General features: G+C 40.8%; 1 protein-coding gene across 1 annotated transcript in view; it reads right to left on the bottom strand.

Moving 5' to 3' along the window:
• The window catches only part of SLC6A11 (solute carrier family 6 member 11), a 96,395-nt gene that overhangs the window by 43,815 nt on the left and 31,268 nt on the right, over window positions 1-21,312 (bottom strand). Inside the window, exons 6-7 of the mRNA XM_080994196.1 lie at window positions 19,593-19,725; window positions 6,495-6,629 (exon numbers count right to left, since the gene is read on the bottom strand). Coding sequence (XP_080850322.1) covers window positions 6,495-6,629; window positions 19,593-19,725 — 268 coding nt within the window. The remainder of the gene's footprint in view (window positions 1-6,494; window positions 6,630-19,592; window positions 19,726-21,312) is intronic.

Below are 21,312 nucleotides of genomic sequence, written 5' to 3'. Positions count from 1 at the left end.
GGGGATCTGCACTGATTGCTAATTCACTACCAATTTAAGATGATAAAATGACATATAATGCCTTCAATGACTTGGCCAACCAATATCAGAAGGACTACCTGTTTAAACTGTCAACTTTTTTTGCAGAGGAGGGAGAAAGAGCTATAGGGCTCCCAACTGGAATGTGCTCCTGATTTAGATTGGGGTCTTGAGCCAGCATTCCATTGAAATGACCCCGACCCCCCGACTATAAGTTGCCCCGAATATGTTTTATGGCAAACAGTACCTTAAGCAGCAGAGAACTATGTAAAGTGGGGTAATCTTCAGCAAGAAATTGGTACAGGCCCCAGATTCAGACTGGGGGCTCCTTTTGGATCAAAGGGGGAGGGAGGCAATATTACAAATGACAGTGGAACACTTGGTACTATAATAGCCTAATTGATGCACAAGAAACTGAGGTGGTGCTGCAGAAACCTGCTAAAGGGCAGGAAACTACAAGAAGGAAACAGCTGGAGGGAATGACTTGCTGTTTTGGTTGTCTCTATACTAACCCACAGAGTATGGGAAACAAGTAAGAGGAATTGCTCTTAATATAGAATGGCAAATATGACCTAATAGGCATTACTGAAACCTGGTGGGATGCCCTCTTCTCCTGTCATCTATGCTGCTGTATGAGGCCTCTGGAAGAGGAAGGGGCTCCAAGTCAGATGATTTCCAGGAAGGCTTGAGCACTACCATGTTAAGCACCGCCTTAAGGTCTGGTGGGAGCAAGAGAGGAAAAGATACCAGAGCAGACCAACAGTATCTTTTATCCCCTAGTAACATCATGTCTCCATTTCCTCTTTCTTCCAAGCTGGCTTCTAGGAAATATGTGTGGCTTCTATGTTTTACTGATTATGCATTTCACACACTCACAGAACAGAGGCACTCTCAGGGCCTGGTTCCTCTGTGTCTAGGGATGTCAGAAAATTCCAGGCTAAACAGAAAGACATATGGAAATTCCACCTGCATGTTCACTCAGTGTTCAGGACTGGAATTTAAGAGATTGCAATCCACATTCATCCACAGCAGGCTTTGGTTTTCTTTTAAGTCCATAAATTATACATAATTAATGTCACACTTTTTGACATGTCACTTCGCTTGATGTTTCCCCAGACTGCTACAATGAAGATCAATAGAGGTTTAGAACCCTGTGGTGAGATGGCTAATTGATGAGTGGCTAGCTGCTTCATTTACTTTGAAAGAGAACACACGGGGGAGTGAATAATGCAAGGTATTTGTTTTTGGCTGATAAAGGGGCTGCCAAGGTGTGAGAAAGTCACTGATGTATACAGGTGACTCTTTGCTTTTCATATTTCTGAAGTGCTGTGTGTTGCCAAAGGCAGTCTATATGCACTGCAGTCCTAACCATGCCTATTCAGAAGAAAATCCCACTGAATTCAGTGAGGCTTACTCACCAGTAACTGGGGTTAGAATTCCAGCCTTAATTTGCTTCCTATTGTGAATTTTTAAAAAACAACAATGGAATACATAGCTCATTATTGCTCTTTCCAGGTGGAAAGTAGTGGTGTCTCTTGCTACCTGTGAATTTTATCTGTGCTCCTCCATTAGTTCCAACCTCTTTGTAAAAGTGGGGAGAACTGTGGATTTAACCATTTTTACCACACCAGTAGGTGGCGCTGTGGGTTAAACCACAGAGCCTCAAATCCCCACGATGGGGTGAGCTCCCATTGCTCGGTCCCAGCTCCTGCCCACCTAGCAGTTCGAAAGCACGAAGTCCAAGTAGATAAATAGGTACCGCTCCAGTGGGAAGGGAAACGGCATTTCCGTGCACTGCTCTGGTTCGCCAGAAGTGGCTTAGTCATGCTGGCCACATGACCCAGAAGCTGTACGCCGGCTCCCTCGGCCAGTAAAGCGAGATGAGCGCCGCATCCCCAGAGTCGGCCACGACTGCACCTGTCAGGGGTCCCTTTACCTTTACCACACCAATTATATATTTTTAAAGTAAAATTAAGTTTAAAATTTCTTTACTTCTCCAAGCCCCTGCTACAGTTATATTGCCTTATAATGAAACTGTCCCTCCCTGATGCCTGAGGAAGGGAAATGAGATAGGATGACAGATTTATACAGAATTGTGAAATCAAGGTAGTGAGAGTGGCTTCAATACTAACCCCACCCATCTGGAAGTAAGCTTCTCTGACCTCAATGGGACTTGCTTATGAATAGAAGTGGTTAGGTTTGTAGCCATAGATGGCTTTGTGATGAGCGATGCCACAAGGCTGTTGGTTGAGTTTGCCTCTCTGGAAATTCACTAAACTTTGAAAGGGAATATACTGGGAAGGCAAGTGAACTGTAAATTATAGTGTAATACAGCTATATTTCAGAATAAAATGATGCAGACCATAGCAAACAGCAGGATGGATAGCTATGTAATTGGTGGAAATGGAATGGCGGCAGAACAAAACCAGCTCGCTTTACAATGAACAAGCGACACAATGGACACTACTAATTTCATACTTCCCTACCTGTGTCACCTGAATATCTGCTTCAGAGTGTTGGGGAACCTCTAGAACAGTATGAGAAATGGCCTAGGTGTGTGGGGGGGGGGGTGTGTGACTCTAGTAGGAAAAGAAATAAGTGAAAACCATTCCCCACACTTCTGTAAACCAAAGCTTCCAAAGGATCCATTTCCCTTCTCTTCATGGAAGGGACCCTTCTTTCATTTATAGAAGGGAACCCTTTTGATCCAGTGTGTTCATATCTCTGTACCAGCAAGGAAGGAATATGCAATCATAGCAAGGATTAAAGTGCAGGTAGGGTGCAGGTAGGATTCTGTTACAAATTGAGAATAATTATGTAGAATTGTCTCAGGTTGTAAACAGGAAAGAGATATGAAAGTCCAGAGATTCCAATTTTTGTACTTTTTATAAAAAAAGTACATGCAAACCATATTAATTTTATTTCAGTGAAGTGTGTATAGCCTTATAACTTGCTGGTGACTGTAATGGTGGAAGTTGTGGCAATCTGATATCCAAAAACTGAATGCTTTCTAGTATGGTACAGAAATGCATTAGTTAATTTACTGTCTTGACTATATAGCAACCCTGTCATTTAATCCCCCCGCCTTCTTAACAAGTTTATGTCTATGAAATGGTATATAATATGAGGGCAGCATAAGATTGTTTGGGTCACTGTGAAATGTTGCTTGGACTCTGAAAAAACTTTTTACTGTTTTGCATTGTTGTTTTTTAAATGTTTCACCTTTCCTCAAAAGGTTCAAGGCTGTTAACAACAAATGACCATAGCAATAATGACAGTAAAAGCAGAAAAGCAAAAGCACTATCTGTCCATAAAACTCTAACAAAAAAATGGTCCACACAAGATTGTCAACCAATTAAACCATGTTCAGTTTGTACAGCATGTGCCTTTTAACCAATTAATTGAACAACAAATTATATTTAAATAAAAACCCTTATTACCAAAATCTCAATAGAATGATGTCTTTGAGACACTGGAATAACTGTAAGGTAACTCACAAAAGCCACCTCCTCATTCTTTGAAGAATGGCAATCTTGAATAGTTTCTTTTCCAACACAGTAAAAAAATAGCCTCAAAAATCCAAGGATACCCTTTACTCATAGCCCAACCAATTAAAAATTGCCCTCACCAATTAAAACAGACCTCCATCAATTAATAAATGAAAGCTTGACTTGATTAATCTAACACTGAAACCAATTAAAACTGACAGCCCTCCTGTATACCCCAAAATAAAAACAAAAATAGCAATTCCCAAAGCTTCTACCCTAGTGCTTCTGAAACTGCTAAAATACATAATTTGGCAAAATAAAGTTACTAATGTAATTAGCCTATGCTTAAATGTAGGTGTGATGCTGTCTTTAAAAGTAAACAAAAATTGTGATAAAGATTTCAAATGCAACCCTCCTTTTCAAGGTCCTATATCAGAATATTAGCAACATCTTATTGAATGGGAAAATGTGGAAGAAGAGAAATAGTGAGACATGCAAAGGGGATTTGAAAAAAGTCCTGCTTTTCAAAAGTTCTGACTGCTTGAACAAGAGAATGATTCATACAAATACTTAAAACACAGGATCGTATCTATCAAGAGTTTGCCAAATGAAATTTGTACATTTTAACAACTTCAGAAGTACTAGAGGAAAGGTTTGGGGGAATTGCTATATTACCTTAAAATGTACTTTTGCTGAGATGTTCACTGTTTATTTTATTAATTGTTTATTTCAGAGTTGTCTATACCTCCCTTTGCCAGGAAGCCCTAGGATGGTTTACATAAATAACAACAGAAAACAATACAACAGAAACCCTATCACAGAGAAAAAGGGCGGAAATAGCATTAAATTATTCACCAATTCCATACAAATCCAATTATTAAAAAAAATCTTACACCACCATTTCCCCCAAAACTCCTCGAAACTCGAAAGAGGAGTTGCCACTAGACTCAGGCAGCTACTTAAAGAAATGAAGAGTGACAAACACCTCTTTTATTTATTTGACTCCGTCTAATTCCACCATAAACTTTATGTTTGATGAAGTCTTACAGTTATTAAGACATCGGCCTTGATAAAATAAATCACTTTCAATGGCCTTCATTTCCCGGCTCCCTTTTAAGTCCTCTTCTGACAAGTGGTGGAAAGTATACCAAATGCTCAGTTGTTGAATGGAATCCAGAATCTTCTAATAAGCAAGTGCTTTGTAACTAAAACCCAAAGCCCAGCACCCCTTTCTTTTCAGAATGCTGCTTTTCTGCCCAAAGAGTCCTATCTCCATGATTTCAAAAGCAAGCATCCACACAGGATGTACTTTGCCAAATCCAAATTAGAAACGTCTCCTCAGGTTTACACCAATTAAAGCCTCTTCCAGGGGCTTTAAACAGTATGTTAGGTATTGTTCTCTGTGCCTTTGTGCAGAATCTGACCCAGCCAGAGTCCTGTCTGAGTGGATCCCTGTGTCCACACAATCAAGCCCCTCACCTGAATATCAACAGATAAAGTGCAGTTTCCCAACAATGGTTCTATCACTTTTTGGAATGCCGGCTACAAATTGCCTGGGATGACACAGGCTGTTTTTCCATGACAGCTGAGGTTACTTTGTTAAGCCTGTCCTAGAAATTATATTGTTAGGTTGTTGTTTTCAAATCACAACTTTGTATTTTCTCTCCATTGTTTTATACTGTTTTAAATAAGTCTGCTGTTTTATTCTGAACGCTGGAGTTGATTAACCATTCACTGAGACTACAGTATGAAGTACTTGCAATTACTTACTGGTCTCTGGCTGCCTATAATCATAGCTGTCAACATTTCCCTTTTTTTAAGGGAAATTCCCTTATTCCGAATAGGATTCCTCACAAGAAAAGGGAAAAGTTGACAGCTATGCCTATAATCAAGATGGGAGTGCTAACACACTCAACCACCCACAAACATCACAAGTCTTGTTGTTGTTGTTGTTTTGCCCAGATCTAGATAAAATAGAGTGAAAGAGCTACCCAGGACTTATAAACAAGTAAAGCAGGCACAGGCAAACTCCAGGCCTCCAGACGTTTTGGACTACAGCATCCCTGACCACTGGTCCTGTTAGCTAGGGATGATGGGAATTGTAGTCCCAAACATCTGCTGGGCCAGAGTTTGCCCATGCCTGAAATAAAGTGTCTCTAGGCCTGTTTTGCTTTGAAATAAAGGTGGTGTGGATGCTTCCATTTTACTACTAATTTTAGTATGGTGTGTGTGTGAAACTATTGACATTTAGAGTGGTTTAACTAATGTGGTTGCTTGACTATCAGATGCATATTGGATCGTGCCCACAGCATCCGTGCTGTCAAGCAGCACATCTCTATTTCAGGAGTAGGGAACCTGTGGCCTTCCATCCAGCTGCTGTTGGACCCCCATCGTCCCTGAACATTGGCTATGCTGACAGGGGCTAATGGGAAATAAAGCTGCAGCTACTGATGGGGCCATGGAGTAGTCACCCGAGATTTAAACCAATTTGCTTGAAAAAGTAAAGAAATATAATACGGCAACAGTTGTTCCAGATATAAAATAAGCGAGTCTTGCTTTTAAGAAAATATACATAGGATTTCTCTGTAAATTTCATTAATATGCCAAGCAGTACAATCTGATATGCTAATTAAGTTATGAATGATACATTTTATGGCATTGAAGCAGTAAAACCAGTGTTGGTTTGATAACAGAGTATGTATTGCATATATTCCAAACATCTCTCCTAAATCCACCCCTCTCCCCGGAAAAAAATAAAGGAAATGGTATTCTTTTCATGGTTTCAAAATTCCTGAAATTTTTACATCTCTAGGTACAATTAAACACAGCACAAATGTTTCCAAACTGGCTTTGCTTACTTAACATCTAGTTGAAACTATAGGGATTCGCCCCTTGTTTCAACCTGAAATAAAAACACAGAAGACAAAAGTTTGGGGACATGATGGAAAACAACAATGCACTGAATGTTTACATTTTATTAGCTCCTACCTGTGGGTCAGAAAGTCGCGATAGGTCAGGGTACAAGTAGAATTTTATCCCTTCAGCTGCCCCAGGTAGTGTTACTCCTCGAACCAGCAGTACCAAGAGCATGATGTAAGGGAATGTAGCTGTTACATATACAACCTATGAAGAACAAGTGGGAGAAAACACATTATTTTAGCAACAAAAAGTTACATGTAAAATAATATACTCAGCTGCAGTTCATAAATGGAGGATAATATTATGTATCCTTACTAATCCAGATGTCTATCAGGAGATCAACAGCAGGCGGGGTATATTGCCTATATGTCCTGCTTGTGGACTTCCCATAGGCTGCTGGTTAGCCCTGTGGAAACATGTTGGACTAGATAGGCCTTTAGTCTGATCTAGCAGGGTTCTTCTTATGTAATTTTCTTATGTTCATGATGATTCAGTATATAATAGAATCATAGAATTGTAGAGTTGGAAGGGACCCTGAAGTTCATCTAATCCAACCCATCTAGTGCAGGAATTCTGCCCACAGTCATCCCTGGTTGGTTGAACCACCAACCTTCTGGTTAATAGCCAGATGCACTGACCCACTGCGCTTTCTGGGCAATGGAAGGCTTGTAGCTAGACTTTAGTTGCCAGGGAGCTGGATCTGGAGAGCTTGGTTCAAATCAATGAAGCTGTCTTATACTGTCAGACTATTGATATATCCAGCTCAGTATTGAGCTGACTGGCAGCAGCTCTCCAGGGTTTCAGACAAAACTTATTCATACTCTGACCAGGAGATGCTGGGTATTAAACAGAAACCTTCTATATCAAAAGCATGAACTACCACTATCCCAAAATTGGCCTTGGCAGGCCTTTGTCAACCGGGTACCCTTCAGATGTTTCAGTACAATTTCCATCAGTCCCAGCTGACTCAAGCTGATGGGAGGTATAGGCCAAAACATCTGGAAGATATTGTGTTGACAAAGGCTGATCTAAGGGGAGGAAGTTCCAAAGCCTTGGTGTAGCAACCGAGAAGGCAGTTAAGTTGAACACCAGGTCCACATATAGACTCAGGAGTATTATCAGACTCTGAACCAAAAGTTTCAAGGGAAATAGTACCCACCCAAGATAGGCTGAACTCCAATTTTCAGATCAATTCTACTCATCTACTTCCAACTTTGTCTTGCCTAGAAAGACAGGCATTTGCTTCCATCTAGTCCAAAGGTTCCCAACTGCAGGTCCGTGAACCCCAGAGGGTTTGCATAACCCACCCAAGGGTCTGTGGCAACATTCACATAACAAAAACTACCACAGAGATACCAAAATTTTCAAAAGTAGGGGGTCCATGCCTTGGCTTTTGAAAAATAGGGGGTCCGCAGTACTGAGCTAGTTGGGAACCACTAATCTAGTCCATTACTAAGTTCAAACATCAGTTTAGCTCCTCAAAAGCCACCCTAAAATGCGATGGAAAGGAGAAGCAGAGCTGAATGTTATCAACATATTGGTGCTACGACACTCCATATCCATGCATGGTTTCCCCCCATAGTTTTTGGTAGATGTTAAATTTCTTGTGGGGACAGGATGGACCCTGAGGAACCCCACAGACCCAAGCATGCCTCTGAATAACCATTGCTGTAAATCAAAATCAAAAGTGTGGAGAATGCTGTTGCACCCAGGTTTCATTTAGGCAGTTAGTTGTCTGCAAGAACAGGATGCTTGACTAGATGGGCCTTTGGCTTGTTCAGCAGGGGTATTCTAATTTACCTAAGAGACCCTCACAACCACTGCTAGAAACTGCCCCTTCAAGAAGGACTGGAGCCAGATTGAAGCAGTGCATCCCAGTCTAATCTATGGTCAAGAAGAATATGGTAGTCAATGGTATCAAAAGCTACTGGAGGAACCAGTTGAATCTATAGGGACACATTTCTCCCTGTACATTTTTTGGCATATAAATTTCAATACAGCAACCAAGCCCATTACATAATCAGGCCCAGATTAAGATGGAACCAACTAATCCTTATTTGTAAAATTCAAGATGAGGCATCATTACCGTATGGCTAAAATATCATGCACACATATGTATCAATCATACTTCAATAAGGTATAAGTAGAAAGAGTTAACCTAAGATTTAACTCAGAAAAATAGCTAAAAGTGATTACAGAAAAGCAAAAATAATTTTTGACATGGATGCATTTATGCCTGGGCAAAATTTTAAACAGGAAGTCGATGGGCACAGGTTTCAGCAGGAAATACGGTTAGATCAGGCTACAGTTAGAAGTCTATATGTACCGATGAAGAGTAAATGATTAGGCAATATGTTCTTGTCTAGAAATGGGAAAACAGAGGAATATGTTAGGGAACAGGGAAGTAAGAATTAGAATTCAAATTGAAAAGACACTCTGCATGTGTCCAGAATATATAGACACCAATGAGAATACTGGCATGCCCATCGTTACCATATATGGAAACCCAAAAACCGTATAAAAGAGGTTGGGAAGTTAAGCTTGGGATGGAATTTTAGCTTGGACTCTGGTGGCCCATTATGTTGCATTAATGTTAGGTAACTCTGTTGGACTGTGCTGATGGGCCACCTCCACAAGTAGACTGACATGTCTTTGGAAGTGTAAGAAACTATTTGCTTTCTTTGAAGCTGTGTATGTCTGTGTGCGCAGATTCAATTTTTAAAAAATAGTTAAACTTGCAACTCAGTTATGTCGACTCTACAATATTGAGTTCATTGGATAAGTAAATCCCCAAAGCCAGGAAAGTAAAACAGTAAGACAGTTGTAGGGTACCTCCAGCCTTAGAAAATTTGCCACCCTCATTACCCACTTGATGATTCTTCCTTTGGCTGCTCTTATCAGCCAGGAAGGGCAAGGGTGGAGGAGAATACCAGTGGTTGGTCTCACACCTCCAAAAATCCCATCTGCATCCTTCATAAACTATCCAAAACAAAAGGTCAAGCCATTTCCACAGTTGCATTAACTGTGGTATCCCAAGCAAAATGATTACAAGTTGTATATATTTGCACTGAATTTTTCTTCTACTCATCCATAAATCAAACACAAGAAAGTTCAAGGCTAAATTTAGACTGCAAATAAAGCTGCATTTATATAAACAGAAGCAAATGTATAAACATAAAGAACTTTCATTGAAGTGTTGTAAAATTAGAATGTTAAATACAGAAGGGTCTTTATGCAGCCTGTTTTCTGGCAGCACATTCATGCTCCCTTAAATTATTATTAGTATTATATTTATACCCCACCTTTTTCCCTGACAGGGACTCAAGGTGGCTTACAGATAAAAGAAGAACAGCTTAAAAACATACAGGGATTTTAAAAAATTATTGAATTATAACTATATATAAATATAAAAAATTAAAAACATAACAATAATATAATGAAAACAGCACTGCACCAGCCCTTTCATTAAAATTCCCAAAAGCTGGTTGGAATGAGAAGGCCTTCACCTGCTGGCAGAAGGCACACTTCAACTGTGCAAATGCACTCCTGGCCACTGCAGAGACTTGGGCATCCATGCTGAGAGCTAAACCCAGGAGCAGGCCCAAACTGTGAACCAGTGTCTTCACGAGGAGAGTTGCCCCAGGCAGCACAGGTTGAATCCCTATTCCCTGTTTTGCCTTCTGACTGACCAAGAGCACCTCTGTCTTGCCATTTGTTCACCCTCATCCAGTCCATTACTGATGTCAGACAGCAGTTTAGAAATGAGAAGAGCTTCCATGGATTTAGGTGGAAAGGAGAAACAGAGCTGAGTGTTCTCAGCATACTGGTGACACTAAACCCGGAAACTTCAGACAACTCCTCCCAGCAGTTTCATGTAAAGGTTAAATAGCATGGGGGACAGAAAAGAACTCTGAGGGACCCTGCAGGTCAACAGCAAAGGCATTAAACAGGAGTCCCCAGCACCATGTTCTGGGTTCACCCCTCCAAGGAGAAACAGAGCCACTGTCTCATCCCAAGTCCCACCCCAGCAAGGCAGTCCAGAAGGATACCATGGTCTATGCTATTGAAAGCTTCCGAAATGTCCAGCAGAACCTACAGGGACACACTTCCAATGTCCCACTCCCCCAAGGTGGCCAAAGCCATCTCTGTCCCAAAACCAAGCCTGAAACCACATTGAAATGGATCTCAACCAGTCCCCCGCTGGCCTTTTTGATGAGCCGGTAAAAGCAAGGCTCTAGTATACCTATGTGAGCAATCACATTTGCAAGGATCCTGCCCACATCCTTGAGCCCATATCCAGCAAGCAGAGGCCAAAGTTTAAATTCACTGGACCTGTATCAACTATAGTGTCCAAGTCAGAAAGGATTGATTTTGTCAACGAAGTGCTAAGCTGATTGTTCCCAGCAGGCTGCCAAGTGGTCTAAATCATGGGTAAGCAAACTAAGGCCCAGGGGCCAGATCCAGCCCAATCGCCTTCTAAATCCGGCCTGCGGACGGTCTGGGAATCAGTGTGTTTTTACATGAGTAGAATGTGTCCTTTTATTTAAAATGCATCTCTGGGTTATTTGTGGGGCATAGGAATTCATTTTTTCCCTTCAAAATATAGTCTGCCCCCCCAAGGTCTGAGGGACAGTGGACCGGCCCACTGCTGAAAAAGTTTGCTGACCCCTGGTCTAAATTCTCTCCTGGGCCAGAGTGTAAAAGACCACTGACAACTTGAAAGAGCTCTGCTGGACAGCTCCTTGCTGATGCAATGGAAATGGGGTGGGGTGGGGTGGGGTAATCTTGCTCCCTTTGTTGTTGTTGTTTAGTCGTTTAGTCGAGTCCGACTCTTCGTGACCCCATGGACCAGAGCACGCCAGGCACTCCTGTCTTCCACTGCCTCCTGCAGTTTTGTTCCCTACATTTTGCACTGCCTCCTGCAGTTTTGCTCCCTACATTTTGCTCCCTACACTGCCACAAAACAGATCTTCAAATAGGCCCCAACCTGTGTTCAGCCTGATTCATTCCGAGCTTTCTGCCTATGTTGCTCTAGTCACCATCTCACATGTTTCATCATCACTAGCTCTATAGAGGACCAAGGGGTTGGATTGACTCCACTCCATGAGAGGAGATGCCTCAAGAGCCACTCCAAAGGCTGAGTGGTTTTGTGGAAATGTAGAGAATTTTTCCTGGGAGAGAAATGGATGATCACCCTTGTAATTGCCCTCCAGCCTTGCACGGAGATGAACTTGCAGTATCAATTAAACAGTACATTTATATTAGTCTGCACTGCAGAATTACTGGTAATATTTTGGGTGCATTGGCTCCCATTTACAATACATTAAATTTGAGTCACGCATACTATGCATTAACATTCAGTGTTGTACTATCCCCATCCTTAAATACAACTTCTGCCCTTTGATTCCCCACTTAATGACCTGGAACCTTATGTTAACTTGTACCGTCATTATGGAGCTTTGTTGCTGTTATTATTACTGGGTACATCTCAAAAACCATTGCAAGCTTCCTGTACTTTTTCTTTTCTTTTCTCCAACATGTCAAACTTCTCTGAATAAAACAAGGACAACATCGTTTCTAATTACACTAGATCCTGTTTTAATTGCCTCTAATTGCCTAGTGTATTAATTTGCATACCAATGCTCAAAATAGTTCCTCCACATCACTGCTATGCCCCAGCAATGTCAGCGTGCTGAGAAAACAAAACAAATATCTAGCCTATCTGTTTGGACTGCAAGTTTGAGTCATTACATAAACTGAGACTTCTGATCAGAAAATCACAGTATATACAGTTTGCAATGCAGCAAGCTTAACTCTGGAGAGGCAGTACAGAAGTAAGGCAAACCTCAGGAGGAACAATACAGTTTATCTTTAACCTGTTGAGACAGAATAGGAAGCACTCAGCATGGCGAATTTAGCTGGAAAAGTTAAAAATAGATTTCCCAGGCTGCTGCTACAACACAGCATGTCAGTTCAATGTTCACACACTATATCACCACAACTTCGAGATGAATCAGAAAAAAGAGTTGGCTGTAGTGAACCTTACTCCTTTGCTTTACTTGTATTGTGCGTATACCATGTTATTTGTTAGCTGATCAACATTTTTTTGCAAAAATGTGCCCCTTCAGACTGCTATTTTATTGAAGGTATATTCTGCTAAATGTTCTTGACACAATAGCAGTGCATTAAAAAGGTAAAGGGGACCCCTACCATTAGGTCCAGTCGTGACCGACTCTGGGGTTGTGGCGCTCATCTCGCTTTATTGGCCTAGGGAGCCGGATCATGTGGCCAGCATGACTAAGCCGCTTCTGGCGAACCAGAGCAGCGCATGGAAATGCCGTTTACCTTCCCGCCAGAGCGGTACCTATTTATCTACTTGCACTTTTACGTGCTTTTGAACTGCTAGGTTGGCAGGAGCAGGGACCAAGCAACGGGAGCTCACCCCGTCACGGGGATTCGAACTGCCAACCTTCTGATCGGCAAGTCCTAGGCTCAGTGGTTTAACCCATAGCGCCACCCTCTGCCTTATTAGTTGTTCCGTGGTGCTACCCCAAATGCTGTCACATTATTGCTGTCCAGTGGGGCTATAGCACAACAAACATGTGACCAAAAAAAGAAAGAAAAAGGCCAGAGTATTTGTGATATAAGAAGTTACGGGATTTCAGCAGGGATATGCACCGACTGGAAACAAAACATTATAGCCACCCCAAAACATTTGTAGGGGCAAACAGTCCTGAAAAATTGGATGACAAATGACCATCCCAATAACATAAAGTGCATGAATCATCATGAACGTGCAAAGAAAAGGATGTCTGAAGGCCCCCAGTCTCTTACAGTGAGACTTTTCTCACTGCAGTTTAACAATTATGGTTGCATTTTGGTTTAATGTTTTACAACTGCCATGAGAACTTTGCCCAGATTTACCGAAACACATTTTGCTTTCCGCAAGATTCTTTGAACGTTGGCCTGACTAGAAATCTCCATACTCATTTAGAAATTCTGCTTAAATCTAAATTTAGTGGCACCTGAGGGGATGTTTGGCCACATACCAACACACACCTGCACATGAGTTTTTACTAGTGTTCTTTAAATTATTTATTCCTTCCACTAGGATTCTTCAGATGCTTGACCTGTGCAATGACTTAAAAAATATTTTATGTGAAATTAAGAGGGGATTCAACAACAGAAAAAAACAATGTTTAAAATGTATGAGTGAATGGAATCAGTTATGAAGACTGATATTCATCTCAATTGTCAGATTTGGGATTACATTAAAGGCTGCACAATTGCCATTAAAGTTTTAACATAATTTCAAAATGAGTCTGGGTTTTTGGATTTTTATTTTTATTTTTTGCCTTAGATGCAAAAAGTCATTCAGCTATCTGCATAACTCTTTACAGAGTCTACTGGCAAACTCAAATCGTCTGCAAAAGTTTTTCACGGCTACCCCTTTTTTATCTAAAGTGGCTAAAATGTGATTCTGGCTATATGAGAAAAAATTAACAATCTGCACATACATTTTCATTTGTATGAGATTATGTGAGTAATACAGATTGAATATGTCAAGTCATAAATTATTAACACTGAAATAATCGCTGTAGTTGTGCATAAAAATATTTGTCTTTTTATTTTATCAGTCATTTACTTACCTAGTATTATTAAGTCGCTTCCCTGTACTACCGTTTTAAAAATAGACAGGGTGGAGGAAAAATCAGAAGCTCTGATTGTAAAAAAGGAAATATTAAATTCAGGTGATGAGGCCACTTGTATAACTGAGACTGAAAACTACCCTACGTTATCTCTCACATGGGAATGACCCTCAAGTTCCTCAATGTATGCATTGTCACAGCCCAAAAAATCCTGCTTAATTTTTAGGGTGAAGCTGAATTCCTTTTCATGTCTATTAGACTGAAGCCTAATCTAGTCTCCGGTGCCAATTAAAGATATCTGTAACAGAAAACCACGTGGGGTGAGGGATTAAACAGTTTGTTTTTATTGCAATTCCATGCTGATTGCAGTTGCATGTGAAATACATTGCAGTGCTGCAGAAAGACTTCTGAAGCTGCTCTGAGATTTCCTTAAATCCTCACCAATGTGTTAAGAGAAGAAGAAGAAAACATTTTTCAGTGTTTTAAAACTTCAACGAGAAAAGGCAGGAAAGCCTAAAACTCTGCATGCATCTCATGAACGTTCTACTTTCCTCCTCTGAATACAGAGATCAATCTTGGGCTGCATGTTAAAGCCTCACTATGAAGGACTATTCTCTGCTATTACTTCAAGCTGAAACAAAAGACACTTCAGGAGATATAATCATTGCTGCCTAGTTCCCTTTCCTAAAGACTTACAATGGTCCCCAGTTCCTTTCTTTTTTCGCACATCTTTCTCTTTTATTTTCCTCTGCTGTCCCTTTACACTTTTTCTTTATGCCTCATTGAATCCATTAGACTCCTTATTCAGTCTACTATTGAAAAAAATAAATTTTCTGTGTGGAACTACTGACTGAGTCTTAACTGCTGGCAAGTACAGCTTAACTCCTTCTGATGAGTTTACTTTAGAGTTAGAAGGTGAAAGGTACACAGGCACTGTTCCTTAACTTTATGAACATGTGCACATGTTATGTTGGCTTAACTTCACCTCTGCATGAGAGCTTTCTTATCCTCACTCTCCTCTAAACAAGCAAAAAAAAAAAAAAATGGTGATAAGTGACTGGCAAGTCTGCCAGTAGCAGCAGGATGAACTGCCGGTTTCTGCATCTTACTCTCAGTGTTCCAACTGAATTTGTAATGTTATTGTCAGTTTGAGAATTTCAGTCAAAGGATGAATACACCACTGCCAGATGTTACTATCTCCAGAAATGAGCAATACATTCTGGCTCAAAACATTTCAGGATAAGAAAAATGGCAGAAATCCAAAGCATCTGGAAAGTCCACGTAGCAGGAGATGTGGCACAAAAACAATGTACTAGCTTGGTATTTCATGTAACTTCATAATTTCATAATTCTGGTCAGATGAAGAGCAGGGTTGTCCCCTCCCCCCCAGCAGGATCTCACTAGAGCTCAGCTCCGGCACCTCTCAGGTGGGCACTATTTCCATTCTAAGAGGAAGAAGTTCATGGTGAGCTCCAGAACCTCTTTTTCTAGAAAAATAGCACTGATGAAGAGGGTTTAATATTAATGAATCTTTGAGGATGTGCCTACAAAGAATCTGCCTTTTGGCATCTGATCTGCTGAATGCTGCCACCAATGTGCAGAATGTTTTATGTTCTGAGCCAGAAAATAGTTTTGGTGAAATGCTCCTTGATTTAATATGTTTTAGCATTATGAACTGTCTAGATTTATTAGCAAACCAAGTAGCTGTAAACTTTGGTGATGCACCTAGTACCCACTGAGATCTCAGCTTGACCAACATGGTTTAGCAAGACATGAATATTATGTCCCAAAGGGCCCCAGTCAGCACCCAGCCTAACAGAGTACGCACTCAAAAATAATCATCAGAAATCTCTGCAACAAGTAGGTATTTCTTGGTCAGCGTGCAAAGGTTTTCATGAAAGAAGAAAATGTGAAAAACTCTGCCAGACAACATCAGTAGACAGAATCAAATAGGGGAAGGCAAATTTTCACAGAGAATATTTTTTTGCAGTTCATATAATGACTCCTACCTTTCCAACTTTTTCACTGATTGGTTGGAACTGCTTTAGGAAACAGTGTTAGCTGTCTTGAGAATGCTAGACAGTTCTGCCTACCAGTTGCTGGGAATACCAAATGGTAAAAAAGTAAAGGTAAAGGACCCCTGGATGGTTAAATCTACTAAAGGTGACTATGGGGTGTGGCGCTCATCTCACTTTTCAGGCTGAGGGTGACGGCGTTTTACAGACAATTTTCCAGGTCATATGACCAGCATGACTAAACTGTTTCTGGCACAATGGGACACCATGGCGAGTGCTAGTGCATGGAAATGCTGTTTACCTTCCCGCCACAGCGATACCTATTTATCAACTTGTACTGGTATGCTTTCAAACTGCTAGGTTGGCAGAAACAGGGAGAGAGCAATAGGAGCTCACCCCGTCACGTGGATTTGAAACGCTGACCTTCTGACTGGCAAGCCCAAGAGGCTCAGTGGTTTAGACTACAGCACCACCCATGTTTCTATACCAAATGGAGATAGTGCTATTGTACTCTGGTACTGCTCATTAGTTTCCTAAAGGCATCTGGTTGGCCAGTATGAGAACAGGATGCTGAAGGCCTTTAGCCTGATCAAGCAGCCACTTATGTTCTTAAAGTTCTGTGATTCAATAAGGCATACCATAGCTATGTACTTTAACACATACTAATCACATACACACACCACAGCACTTATGAGCTTCACTGGAAAGTACAGCAATGGAATTTTGAACAATTTGCTACTTTTCAGTAAGCAAAAGTTACCTTTTCCATTCCCACTGATTATGTATTCTAGTACAACTATATGTAAGGAGAATCTGTTGACTCTGAACAATGCAAAAGCAAGATTAGGTTACAATTTCATGTTTTGAAGCTTTTTTCACATCAGTAAACCATAATGATGGTATTTCAAAAGGCCAATTTACAGAATCAAAAACTTTTTTTTTTTTTTTTGGATGATGAGTTTCTTACAGAGCTAGCAACACTGTGCAATGGTCATTTGATTGTTCAAATACTTATGATAAGCATCTCCCCACTACATCTTAATGAAGGCTTAACACTACTCTGACAGCACAATAAAATGATTCCTCCATTGCAGAATCATGGCAAGTTTTGGTTGTATGACGTAGTATTTCAGGCTTTAATCAACTATTCATTTAAGTGGTTTCTTCAGAGAGTAATAAAGCATGTCCACTTCTCATATGCAATGCTAAGCTAAGGCTTTTGCTTCTCCTTGCTCCAGGCAGAGCAAAGCAAAGCAGGAGCAACCAATAAGCTTGTACCAGCATAGCAAGCCCCCTTTCCTTTTTTACTGTGGCTCACTGTGATGTGTGAACCAGTCTAGTATTTGGTATACATTTTTTTTTTTTAGCAAGAATAACCTTAGATCAGTCTTCTTCAAACTGGTCCCTCCACCTGTGATGGCCAGGGCGAATGGGAATTTTAGTCTAAAACATCTAGAAGACATCATGTTCAGGAAAGGTCACTTAGAAAGTAAGGATTCTAAGTGAAGTGGGTGGCCATTTTTTTTAACCTATTTATTAAAATGATGTATACCCTGTCCTTCAATCAAATTCCCAAAATTTACAAAATTTCAGATCCAAATAAACCAAGTTAAAAATAAACAAAAAATACACTAAAGCAGCAAAATCTATAAGAGCAGTATGCACAAAGGTCCTATGCACACTTTCCTAAGTGTAAGCCCCTCTGAATTCATTAGGGTTTACTACTGAGTAGACAAGCAACAGCTTGTACTGCAAATTAAATTAAAAGGCTTGACAAATTAATACTTCAATCACCTAGTATTCATAAATTCCAGTGTACAAAACTTTCAGACCCAGACTATTACTGGGGGGGGGGGGGGTGTCAAACCAGTTCAGGCACTTTGGAATCCATTTTTAAAAGACCACATTAATAATAATTTTATTTGAGATGTTAAAGTAACAAACAAATCCAAAAGTATGCCAGCATGATTAAAATAATGGATTTAAGGAGCTTGCAATTGTAAGTTGCTTTGAGACATTTTATATAATAAGCATCAAATAAACGCAATGAAAATAAAAGTGCCCCACATTGCCACATTTCTCCCCACACTCCTCTCATGTAGATGTGCCTTGCATTTACACATATCAAACTATTTTGAAGAAAACATTTTGTGATATGTGACAGTCAGCTTTTCATAGAAAAGAAATTTCTGTGAGCACACACACACAAGTCCTTCAGAAACCTTGAAGTAGGTATTTGGATATCATTGGGTGACTAGGAGCACTGAGGATTCAGCAGTGTACAATGGCTTCCTGTGCTCAAAAGCAGGCTATCTTGTACTCAGAGCCAGCCAGATTATGAGGCAGGATGAAGCAGCTGCCTCAGGTGGCACCCTTGTTCTCAGTTTTGCCACCAGTCTGCCCAGCCTCAATGGGCCTCCCATCTGCTGACACCTCCCCATCTGCTGAGTCAATGAGAGGGGAGGCATTCCACCACCCAGCTTTGCCACTGAGAGATTTTCTCCCCACTCCAATTTGCTGCTGGGTGGGTGAAGTGAATCCAGAATTGATCTCTTCCCTCTGCCACCTGGTGGGGAAGACTCTGCAACAACTTCTTGAGGAGAAACTCTTGAGGAGAAACTCATCATGGGGGTAGGAGTGAGGTGTTTCACCTCAGGTGCCCAAATGCCACAGACCACCCCTGCTTGTACTTTGAGAAAAGCATGTGGGTTTTGTTAAGGATCTTAACTGCATTGAGATGCAGTAGAAAAAAACGGTATTATAATTTGCTGGCTTTGAATCTTTGAAATTCACTGTACTCTGAATGCGGGTAAATATTCATTTCTGCATTAACAGAAGTGTCAAGAATAGTGTTTCTAAATAAATGCTGCCTAAATTCTGTGAACACAATGAACTTGACATTTCAGAGCAAATCACAGCCCTATCAACTTACATTTACATGATTTCTGTGGCTGGCCTCATCTTGTGTGTTTACCAAAACAGTACTGTACATAAATTTCTCATTCCTTTCTACTGATTAGACGAGCTTGCCTTTCCAGAAATCTTAAGCTGTTTTGCAAAAGACAAGTTTCATATATGTGAAAGATACTGCTATTGTTTGTTTATTCATACTAACAGTGTGAAGTTATACACATCTGCTCAGAAGTAAGCCCTTTTGGCTTTAATATAACTTACTCCCAGATAATAGTGCATAGGTTTTCAGCCTAAATAATATTACAGTTTCAATACAGTGGGTTGTATTGAAAGCTGTGGTAGCAGACATCTGCTGGTGCAAAGGGACTTCCACATGCTCTCCTCTCCACACCAAAATCTGCTCTGGAGGGTCCCTCAGCCCCCTGGAGCTGATTTGGGGGGCACATGTTGCTGGAAGAGACAGGAGAGGAAGCAGCAGCTCTGTTGTGTCGTGGGAGGCCTTTTGTGCCAATGGGGCTGCAATGGTAGGATTCAGTCCAGTATGACAAGCTATCATAAGCTTACATAGTATATAGAACCATTACTTTTACCTTGCCAGTTGACTTGGTTCCTTTCCATATGCAAAAATAGCAAATAGTCCAGGCTGCCAAAAGACATAGTGCCAGCTCCCAGCGGAGATTCCCAATGTGTTCAATTCCATCAGATATGGCCAACACCCTGCGTCTGCACAAGAATGAAAGAAGCCATAAATTGCTGGAAACTTTTAATGAAGTCTAGAGAAAGTTTGAAAGAAAGAGGGCAAAAGAATTGCTGGAAATCTATCAATGTGCTAAACAAGGATCATTATCAATTATTATGATACCTTTCACACTGGCTAGTGTTACAATTAGTATAACAACAAGGTAATCTGTAAAACTGCCAACTAAATGTGGAAAGTGACATGTGTCAAAAGTTGTTTCCCATTCATACAACAGCTTCATACACTCAGAACAAGCACAAAAAGGCAACTGCTCCGTGACCACTTTTATGTGCAGTGCATACTCTGTAAACTAAGACAATTTGCTTGTGGTAGAAATTGTACCATCAAACCAAAGGCAACCTATTCCATTTAGCTGCTATCTTGATTCAAGTCTGGTACACATTTACCAGACATACAATATATTCAGTAAAAAAGTAACCACAGTCAGGTCCCCACATTGGCCTGATATGTACCATGGAAACAATCTGGCTGGATCAAACACAATTCTAGCATGACACAAAAAATAATTTTTATAAGGCTTTAAGATGTTTTATTCTTGAATGTTGCGGAGGTTCACACACACACAAAAAAAGGCTTTGCAGACCACATGTGGACCACAGGCAGCAAGCTGGATGACCCTATCATAGAGGAATGTTTTCACATGGCGCCTAACAGTATGTAATGAAAGCACCAGGCAAGCCTCCCTGAGGGAGCCACTGCAGAAAAAAAAATCTACTCTTGTGTTGCCACCCTCCGAACCTCTTGTGGAGGAGCCCACATGAAGAAGGGCCTCAGATGATGGTTGCAGGGTGCAGTTCGGTTCAAATGAAGAGAGGCAGTCCTCAAAATATTGTGGTCTTGAGCTGCTTAAGGCTTTATAGATCAAAACTAGCACCTTGAGTTGGGCCAGGAAACTGATTGGCAGCTAGTGCAGTGGTGCCAGGATTGGCATTATATGGTCAAACTATTTTGCCCTGGGGAGCAACCAAGCTGCCAAGTGTTGCACCAGCTGCAGAGGAAGCCCCACATATAACACATTGCAGTAATCTAATCTAGAGGTTAGCAGAGCTAAGGCTATCCCTGTACAGATGAGGTGCAGCTGGGCCACCAGCCAAAGCTTATGGAAGGCACTCTAAACCACCTGAGCCTCAAGCATTCTGTGACAGCAAATTCTTGAAGCCAGGTGTGCAGGCTGGATGGTAGGTGGGGTAGAAAGATAAATGAATTCACCCACCCGAGCTCTCTGCAGATTTCTGTACAGAGTCTACATGTGCAGAAATTGTATATTCAAGGATGGCAAAAGCCAGTTTCCCACTCCTATCTCGTTCTCTTTCAAAATTTATTTTTAGTGCCATGCCTGTAGCCTGCAAAGCAGTGCCAGCAGAACAGTGGAGAACTCAAGGCACGGGACAGCCTGATTGGTACTTACCCTTATTCTGAATTTTTGCTGCTCCCAAACACACATTAAAAATCCCACACATTAAAATATCATAACATGTAACAATCTTTATATACCATATACATTAAGAAAAACTCTCAAAGCAGTTTACAAAAGTATGTTTATTAAAACA

This window comes from Podarcis pityusensis (assembly GCF_964106645.2).
Source record: "Podarcis pityusensis genome assembly, chromosome: 2".
Classification (NCBI taxonomy): domain Eukaryota; kingdom Metazoa; phylum Chordata; class Lepidosauria; order Squamata; family Lacertidae; genus Podarcis; species Podarcis pityusensis.
The sequence above is the reverse complement of the archived record's forward strand: the minus strand, read 5'-3'. Positions and strand labels throughout refer to the sequence as shown.